Source organism: Girardinichthys multiradiatus, chromosome 2 (genome assembly GCF_021462225.1).
Source record: "Girardinichthys multiradiatus isolate DD_20200921_A chromosome 2, DD_fGirMul_XY1, whole genome shotgun sequence".
Taxonomy (NCBI): Eukaryota; Metazoa; Chordata; class Actinopteri; order Cyprinodontiformes; family Goodeidae; genus Girardinichthys; species Girardinichthys multiradiatus.
Window position 1 is genome coordinate 43,731,565 of NC_061795.1, and position 9,508 is coordinate 43,741,072.

The window sequence follows — 9,508 nt, forward strand, 5'->3', positions numbered from 1 at the left end:
TGTGTGGTTTTAGTTTTTATCTGCAACACAAACATTAAATACGAAGCTTAGAAAACAGATCAGGTAACACGCTCGGGTAGAAAAAAACAACCCCTCGCACCAGCAGCTGGTTCTGAGTGGGTCAGGTCGATCAGAATGGTTGTGTGGGATGAGCTGGGCTCTGCAGGAGTATTTGGAAGCAGTATCAGTCCAGAGGCTCCTGTTTGATCCGGACCGGGGTGCTGCTGATGGACCGGCTTGGCCTCAGTTCTCGACACAGGACGTACTCACTAAACTGGGTCGAGTCGACACCGCCACCGCAGGACGCCTTGACGCTGAAGCCTTTGTGGAAGAGACGCTCTAGGACCTGCAGGACCAGATGGAGAGCCAGGTGAGGATTATTAATTTGATGGTCTGATTTGTTTTAGTTATAAAGTTCTAATCAGTTCTGATCCATTTCTGTCAGCACTGGTTCAGGGAGAACAGAACCAGCAGTAAGTGATGGCAGCTGTCTGTACTGTGATTGGCTCTGTGTGGACTCACCTGTACGGAGTTTAATCTGCAGTAGCCATTAAGTGGGAAGCGGATGACGTGGGTCTGGTCCTGGTTCCAGCCGGCGTTTACAGAGTTGCACATGACGTCTCCAGTCTCTGGGAAGACCTCCTCGATCAGAACCTTCTCCCCGCTCAGGGCGATCCTCTCGCCCAAATCCGGCGTGACCCGGACCACCAGGCACTCGCAAAGTGGTGCTGCCTTTCGGGCCTCACATTCCACCTGCCAGCGCTCCAGGTCCCGAACCATTGGGGCCAGTTGGTAGAACCGGGCCTCCTCGTAGAGCTGGGGGAAGTCCTGAGGGGCAGAGGTTGCATCAGAGAGAGGAACACAGACAGCTCAACTTGATGATAATCTGCTGGAGGAATGGAGTCGGGTCAGGAATCCATTTATTAATCAGTTCAGGAATCTGTTCATAGGACTCCTGTGCACTCTGGAAAACTACTAAATTTGATTTCACCATTTTCCAGGTCTGGTAAAAAATAAAAATCACTATCCCATTATCTGAATGTTGTCCATCCACCCTTTTTGCCTCTGTCCTTCCTTTTGTCCTTCCTTGTGTCCTCCTTCCTCTCTCCCTCATATCTTCAATTATTTTTCTTCTTTGTCAAACTTCACTTTCTTTAAATATCTTAGTCTGCTGTCGGTTCTCTTTTCTGTCCGTTATAACGTAACAGTCGCAGCATCAGTCTGCGTTCAGAGCTCTTCGTGGTTCTAATAAAGTGACTCGTGAATTCTAATGGAGAAGAACTGTGGGTCCAGGTGAGTCAATCCGAGTCCCTCAGTCCCTCATTTGGGTCAGTTTGACTTGGAACATCATTCCATCCTTCGTCACTTCTCTGGGCGGAAACTCAAACATGTTCTGACCCATTGAGAAAAACCATCTGATCTGAAGTCTGACAAGCTTTAAAGGTTTTATCAGGTTTAAAGAGGTAAAAACAGGCCCACCTGTGACCTTTGGGTGGTCATGCAAGCTGTAAGCAGGCTCACCTGAAAGTCTTCAGGCAGCAGCAGCTTGCAGGTCCTCAGGTAGCTCAGGATGTACCTGAAGATGTCTCCATCTCTGTCAATGAAGTAATGCTGCTTCAGGCTGTCCAACACGATTGGCTCGCTGCCGCTGAACAGGCGGCCGATCCTGCACGCAAAATCAGTTACTTCTCAGCATCCAATCACACAGCAGCTGATTTGTTTAGAGGAACCGAATCAGTTTTCATCTGTTCTCTACAATCAGAGCCTTCCTGCTGTTCTGCTTCAAACTGCGACCCAGTTCCTCAAACTGAGGCAGTTACAGCTCGTCTTCTGTGTCACTGCGTGTTTGTTGCTGAACTTTACGAACCTAAATTGAACATTGCTGTAAACTGGGGAGTTCGTTTTTAAAGGATCTTTTCATTGTGAAGGCTTCCTGTTAGTGTCTGGTGTCTAATAAAGTTGGACTGAATTAATCCTGGGTGGGCAGAGTCAAACTAATAACTTTGGACTGGTTGGGTTGAACTGTTTTAAAAAAAAGAGGGACTGAATGAGTCATGAGTGGTTGGAGCCAGGGTCCAAATTGGTGGAGACACACCTGACACTTGCAGGATCAGGTTCTCTCAGGATCAGAGGTCAGACTCATTGACCTACAGAAAAAAATAGAAACCTGGAGAACATGCTGATTTAACCCAGCTGGATGGTCTGGATTGTTCTGGTCTGAATTTGGAAATTAAACTTTGTCTAAAAAGACTAATTTTTTGACCTAAGTGGAGCAGATAGAAACTCCAGAACTGTTAAGAGTTCTGGTTGTGGTGGGTGAAACATGATAACAGACAGAACCTACTGATAAAAACCCATTCAGCCCTGAGGAGTTCCTGCTCAGAGCTTCGGCACAAAAACAGAACTGGGAATTAAAAGCGATCCTGGAAACTTTGACAGCAGGAAACAAGCGACAGATACACCTGTCCACTCAGTCTCACCTGGACTCGGGAAACTTGGTGAGCGTGGCCAGGCTGCTGGTGTACATGTGCCCGCCCACGTCGATGTGAACAGGAGCATTGGCCTTTGTGAGCTGGGCGGGGGACGGGATGCCCTGTGCTGTCATGGGGGAGACAGGTGAGTGACTTAGAGACATCCTGGACAAGCTCCGCCCCTCCTGTTGGACACAAGTAAAAAGGTGGGAAGGAATCAGGTGAGCCATCTGCTGCTGCGCATTAAAAGGTTTTGCTTCATGTTTCATTAAAAGCCAGTGACACCAGGCAGATCAGCTTTTCTGATCCATCTCAGGTGTTCTGATATTTCAATGAGAAATAATGCAGAACTCCATTCACCTGCAATCTATTTCTGATGGATTTACAGAGGAAAAACACCTGGATAGGAGAAACACCTGCTGTTCAAACCTGACACAGACTAAGGATGTTGCTCCAGGTAGCAAAAGGTGAAGCCAGGTGAATCTTCATGAGACTGAGAGCAGAACTAAATGGAGATGTTTAAAATTTAAACCTCGCAGATCCAAATAATAAACACAGTGGAAAAACAAACCATCAGTACTCTCCACAGCAGATCATCTGCCTACATCAACTGACCTGCATTCCTCAAACTCTTATCAAGAGAAAAACAAACCTCTTTCTATTTCAGATTCTATTTATTATTAATTAAACACTAAGCTCTGTAGGCTGCTTTCCATAACTCTTATTCTGAAGGACTTAGCTACAGCCTGATAAAGGTGATCTGAGCCTGAAGCATAGATTTACTTTCAACCTGAGGGAGATTATTGCATTTATTTCTAATCCTCTACTTGCTTTGAGAAGGACCTGCTTTATTATCATCTGCAGCAACATCTTACAATCAAGTAATCTGTAACAGGGGTGTACACCTGTGTAAGCTGATCTTGCAGACATGTCATGTTTAACTAGAGTTGGCTCTGAGATGATAAAGCTAAGGCGATAGAGCCATGAGTCTTCACATCTTTCACAGACCTAGACTCAGACACACCAAATACTACGAATATCACTTCTATTCTAATGCTGAAATTTCTGGCACATGTTGCATTAAAACGGGCCAGAATACTGTAAACTATGAACCAAAATAGATACTGAGAGAATCTGGAGTCCTGAGTGGGCGAGGCTCACATTTCTGAACTCTGAGATCAATAACTTGTTTCCACAGCAGGAGATGGAGCTCCTCTCGTTTGTCTTCTAAGCACTCATCATTCTCACATGAGGAGGAAGAAGGTGTGGCATCTGGTCCAGCAGAGCCTTTAGGTATCTCCTGCAGTTGGTGTTCACAGGAAGAGTAAATGAGTGCATCAGCAACAGCTCTGGGTAATAACAGAGGAGATATTAGCATGATGTCCTGGGGTGGAGGGGGCTAACTGAATTACCCCCCCTCTCGGGGCGCCACGAGGCTGTGAAGCATGAGGGGAACAGGAGGTTCAGTCTGGGCCCTGCAGCCAAACAGACCAACAGAGCCCCGCCCCCTACAACGCTCCCTCACTGCGTTTGCGCGTGCATGAGGTGCGATGTGACCTATAGATTAGAGCGCATGCACGGACAGAGTGACAGTTTTAAGGCCAAATGGGTTAAACTGAAGCAGTTCTTGGCCTGATTCCAGTCTCCGTTTGGAAATCTGAACATTTAGGCTGCTTCTCCCAAGCTGAAGCTCTGCGAGCCACTTTGAGATCGTCTTTCAGCTGAGCACAGCTCTGTGGGGTCTTTAAGTGAATTCGGGTTGTAAAATATCTGCCAGCAGGAATGTTCACTGTGTGATAAAGTGTCGCTTCAAGTAGCAAAGGCTGCAAATCTGTCAGAACATCTAAAACGACGCTAGTCAAGAAAAAGTTCAGTTTTAGTTTGAAAACCTACATCTTTAAAATGCGTTTTCAGTGCCGATGTTAAGCCCGGATTATGTCCTTTAAAGATAATGTTGAGTTTGATTACATCGCTGCTATAAACAACACAAAGACTCCGGAAAACCTAAAACTGAAAATTTTTAAATGAAGTCTGGCTTCACGTCAGACACACCGTGGTATACTGAGACTAACCAGAAGGTGTAAAATATCATGCTCAGACTAGCAGCACGTATTTTATTCTCACCTGGGAAGATACGGACACGGAAGACATGGACAGTAGCTCTGTAGCTCCGGATGAGGTTCGGCTCACGGCCCGGTCGGCTCTATGTCCGTCCTTTGGTGAGACAGAGTGAAGCAGAAACGAGCCAGATCAACAGAAGAGAGCAGCCTGCAGGACGAGTTTCGCCCGGGGGCTGTTCAGACCCCGGGGCCAGGATTAGGTCCTCCTGCACAGACTTGTTGTTGTGGAGCGGAAGCAGGAGCGCTAGGCTTCGGCTGTTCGCGCGCTCTGCCGTGGAGAACTGGGCTGTTCGGCCCGGTGAGGCTCACCACCATCTGCAGGGCTCAGACACTGATACACCCGGATAGGAGGGTCCAACATCTCCGTGGTTCCGGACTAAATGACGTCTGTCGTCATGCATCATGCCTCCCGCAGCCTGTGGCCAAATGCGCCATTTCAATTATTGCGCACTGATAGATGGAGATCTTTGCCGCAGGGCAGAGCACACCGAGCCGTTTCATGGTTCTCATCAGTCGGCTCCATGCTCCGCCTCCTGCTGCTGCTGGTGAAGGGACGGGCTGCCACGAAAGCATCGATCTGCCCTCAAATTTAAAGCCTCTTGCACAAATGTCCTCCCCTCCTGCTTGCATCCTTCTCCTCGCACTCAAACCTCTTTCCTGTGAAGGTTAAGCCTCCTGCCATCTGCTCCAGATTCTATTTGTTCTTGCAACATTTGATTTGTCTCTTTAGTCAGAGCTGCGAATCACACCCAAGGTTCTAGTGTTTCAGTTGCAAGTCCGAAAACCAGTAAGATCTGCTAATTACTGGGACACTAGTATTAGTAATACAAGTCGGTCCTAGATTATTTCTCTCCATTTTATGTGTTGTAAACAGAAAAGGAACATCTCCACAAATATTTTAACATCATGGGTGCCAATGTGGTTAGGCAGTGGTCTCAAAATGCCGTCAGCAAGGGGCTGGTGCCCTGCAGCTTTTAGATTCGTCGCTTTTTAAACTCACCTGAAACAAATAAATGAGTCATCAACAGGACTGCAGCATGCTGAAGAGATACCTCAGCGTTTTGAATTCATGCGTGTTAGTCCGGGGACCCATCTAAAACCTGCAGGACTCTGACAGAAGTTTGATAACCCGACTGCTTTGAAGAAACAAACCATGTGGGCGACTGGCTCAGCGGGTAGTCATCTTGCAATTGGAAGTTTGATGGTTCGATTACAGTTTCCTCTTGTCACATATCGTTGTGCCCAAGGGCAAGGCACCCCCAAGTTGCCTACCGATCTGCGTATCAGTGTATGACTGTGTGCCTTTGGGTAAATGTGAATATTGTGTAAAGTGCTGTATAAATTCAGTTCCTTTACCAGAGATGTCAATAGTTTAAATTAAGCCACCTTCACCATTTCCTGTATACACAACAGAGATATTGGCTACTAAACTCTGACTTTCCCAGATGGAATTCCAACTTCACTTTGTTTTTTTATTTATTTTTTTGCCTATTTTCTACTGCGATATGAAAAAACAGACTTTCCTGTGCATAAATAAGCATACCCCCTCGCCTTAAATTATGTGCTATTAAATGTAAACCTCCCCTGCAGCTTCCTATAAACACCACACACACATTAAATGCGTTTCATCCAGTCTGTTTCTGATTCTTCTTCACGTTTTCATAACTCCAGAAGATCGACATCAAGTGTTCCCTGACTTTAGTGAACCTGAATCATTTCCAGCTGATTGTTAAAAAACTTAAAGGAGACCTATTATACTTCCTTTTAAACATTTGGGCTAGGCCTATTGGCTATACAAAACATGTTAATTACATTTTTTGCACAATATCATTCTCAGATAATGAGATTTCACCTCAGTTTCCTTGCAGAATGAGCTGTTTTAGGGCTCTGTCATGTTTATGCAAGTTAGCTGTATCTGGCCATGCCCCCTACTCAATTTAATGTTATTGCTGTTGGTATTTACAGGCTGTTCATAGCAAGGTCCTGGGCTAATTAGTTTTAACTAAATGCTATATGACAAGCACGTTCAAGCCAAACGGCAGTACTTAACTTATTAGACAACAATAAGTACTTACATTTCTGTCATCTGCAGATTTGCCACGAACAGTAGGGACCAAATTTATCTTCAGTCTAAGTCTTTCTGCAAATCCTGATGCGTTCTGATGTGAGATCTCAAAGCAGTCCGTGGTGAAGTGATTCACGCAAACTAGTACTGTCTTCAGCAATGTGACTGGAACACTGCCCTCATTAAGCCACTAATCTCTGTTATCCGACAGTGGGAGAACGGCATGGACACATGTGGGTCTTTGCAGCCAACAACAGAACATATGCCTTTGAGGGTAGCCATTGTAAAGCCTAAGGTAAAACCAGCCGACGGGCGTGATCATCTATTGAAGATCAAGTGGGTTTCCATCCACTTGATGTTCAATGGAGGATGTTCAATAGCGTGATCCTCTTATTAGCACTAGGTGCTAATAACGTTGCACCTAGCAACGTTACCCGAGTCCCGACTCGGGTAACGTTGCTGGGTGCCAGTGTAATTGTGACATCACAATTACACAGATTTTGAAACCGGGCGTTTTCTAGAAAAAGTAAAACATTCATTTATAGCCAGCTGAATTGGGTTTTTTGCGTTTGGACTGTTCGTAGAAACATTAGAGACCCAAATCGAAGTATAAAAACAATCAAAAAGTGAATTTTCCGTAATAGTTCTCCTTTAAATAACCCCGGGATGTATTTACACTTATTCTTTAGGGTTGGATCAAACATTTCCTTAACTTATCTCTATTGGGAACAGATCAGACATCCCACAGACAGTATCCAAATTCATCTCTCTTTATTTCCTTAACAGAAAACCAAAATCCTCTTCTACCTCTTCCAGCTGCTCTCGTTAAAGGGCACCAGAACGTTTTAACTTCCAATGTTTCTGCAGTGCTGATGTCATCTCAGTAAGTTCTACTGACAGTGAGCAGCTTCATGTTGGTGCTGATGGACCGACTGCATCTAAACCAGTTCTTGTAGCCAGCAGCTGATGGGAAACTGATGAAGCGGAGGCATTCTTTCTGAACTGAATCGGCACTTTGTCTTCATCTAGGATCACATCTTGTGAGATCACCTTCCATCTTAAAGCGGACACATGCTTTTAAATCCTTCTTTTCCCTATTTAAATCATTCAGATATGGTCTGTATAAAGTGGAACTGCAATGCTTTGGTTTGAATTTGTTATTGTAGCTCCATTTTATTCTTTTGTTAAGCTTCCTTTTTGACCTTCTTGTTTTGCTGCGGTCTGCAAATGAGGCACTTCACACCCCGGCCCCCTCCAGGCCTCCCCTGCCCTGGAAGGCTACATGAAAAATGTAAATTCTTATCAATAGCAAAGAAAAGTTAAGGAATTCACAATAGTAACAAAAGCTGTACTCCCATTACTAATGTTACTGACAATAGTTTTACACAAACTACATGCAAGATACCTTTTAAAATGTCAATGCTACCACAAATTGAATGAGCACGACCTTTAAACAAGACCCCAACATAGTTAACGAGTTAGCTAACGCTAGCATCAAGAACATCACTGAATACATTTGGATCATGTTCCCCAAAGTAAAAAGGGCAACCAGACCGACTGCAAAACTGTTTAATTTTGTTATTCAAAACACACAATAAGGTGATGTCCTTAAGGAGCTAAAAGCGAGCGCACAGCGTTAACATTAACAGGAGGCACGAAGCTGAGCTATCAGAACAGCCAGTCAGTTCTATCAACACCTCAACAATCAAGCTAGCTGTCATTTTACCGTTACCTGCAGCTAACCTCTTTGCTCTGTCCGTCGCTTCCATAGACAGAAGGAACTGACCCCTCAGACAGACGGAGTCTTTCGGCTAATCCTCCTTCATACTGGCCGAGGTTGCTGAAACACTTCTCCCTGAAGTGCTTCACGCAAACGAAGAGGACTTTCCCCACTGATGTCGGCACGTTTCCATGAAAAATAAAATGTAACCAGGCACTCCGAAGAGGTTCTGATCCAGGGGGACGGTGTAATGACTGGTGTGGGTTCATACACCCGACAACAGAACATTTAGATTTTTCCGTTTGCTGCTTCGGCATTCTTCAACTTGAACTACAAGAACACTGCGAGAGAAGAAATGGCGGATTCGCTGGATTGGTTAGCCGGAAGTCCATGCTTTAGAAGTTCAACAGAAAATACTGTGACCTAATAGAGAACAAAACGTAATAGAAAATGGAAAAATCTGAACAGACTGACCAAATTTGACCCAAAAAGCATCTAAATATATCATCGCAGGATCTGAAGTGACTAAATTAAAAATTTCAGAGACTTTCAAACTCAGAATACACAAAAATGTTTTTAAGAGCTCAAAAAAAAAGTGGATTTTGCCTGATATATCTTCTTTAACGAGTAAGAGAAGCAGAATCATCTTCATCGCTCTGATTAAACAAACATTTTCACTAAATAAAAAGGGCAAAAAACCCTGCAGCTAATTTCATTTAGTTACACACTTAAACATCTAAATATCTGCTAAACCCGCTGCAGCCTGCGTCTCACAGAGGAAGAGGAGGAGCTGTGTCGTAACCATGGTGATGTTAAAAAGAAAACACAGCGATAGTTCATGCAAGGAAACAACGTGTTGAAGCAGCTTTCCTTTCTGATACACATGGTGGTGATGGTGAACATCCTGTTCCAGAACAGGAGCGGGAACTTCGGTTCCGTCTGTGTGGATAAACACATGAAGCAGGTCCTGGATTTGTCTGTGGGGGTGGGGGGTGTCTCTGCAGGGGATCCTGGGGGGTCGTCTGAGACCTCACCAGACAAAGATGGGGGAGGATGGAAGTCTGCTTCCCCCTGAGGCATGAAGTGAAGGCAGACCCTGCTGAAACATAAGGAGACTGAGAAGTCCAAACCA

General features: G+C 44.9%; 1 protein-coding gene across 3 annotated transcripts; it reads right to left on the reverse strand.

Annotated features, from left to right (window-relative positions):
- Positions 1-2: 2 nt before the first annotated feature.
- Positions 3-6,142, reverse strand: LOC124857247 (BTB/POZ domain-containing protein kctd15-like). Of its 3 annotated transcripts, XM_047348443.1 has the most exons (6): positions 4,596-5,335; positions 3,633-3,771; positions 2,481-2,656; positions 1,522-1,666; positions 523-828; positions 3-346 (listed from the first exon to the last, which is right to left on the reverse strand). In XM_047348443.1, the coding sequence occupies exons 3-6, from the start codon at positions 2,633-2,635 to the stop codon at positions 185-187; spliced, it is 768 nt and encodes a 255-aa protein (XP_047204399.1). In that variant the 5' UTR covers positions 2,636-2,656; positions 3,633-3,771; positions 4,596-5,335; the 3' UTR covers positions 3-184. The 3 variants fall into 3 exon arrangements, with proteins under 3 accessions (XP_047204399.1, XP_047204408.1, XP_047204392.1); XM_047348452.1 differs by lacking the exons at positions 3,633-3,771; positions 4,596-5,335 and adding an exon at positions 5,592-6,142; XM_047348436.1 differs by lacking the exon at positions 3,633-3,771 and having other exon boundaries at positions 4,596-5,323.
- Between the last annotated feature and the right edge of the window lie 3,366 nt (positions 6,143-9,508).

Bases quoted from the DNA above. Each gene is read 5' to 3' on its own strand.
- LOC124857247 (XM_047348436.1), bottom strand. From the start codon at position 4,622: ATGTCTTCCGTGTCCGTATCTTCCCAG. The intron at 829-1,521 runs GTGAGCCTGCTT...TCTGCCCCTCAG, and splicing joins TGCTGCCTGAAGACTTTCAG to GACTTCCCCCAGCTCTACGA. The intron at 347-522 runs GTGAGTCCACAC...CTGGTCCTGCAG, and splicing joins GCAGATTAAACTCCGTACAG to GTCCTAGAGCGTCTCTTCCA.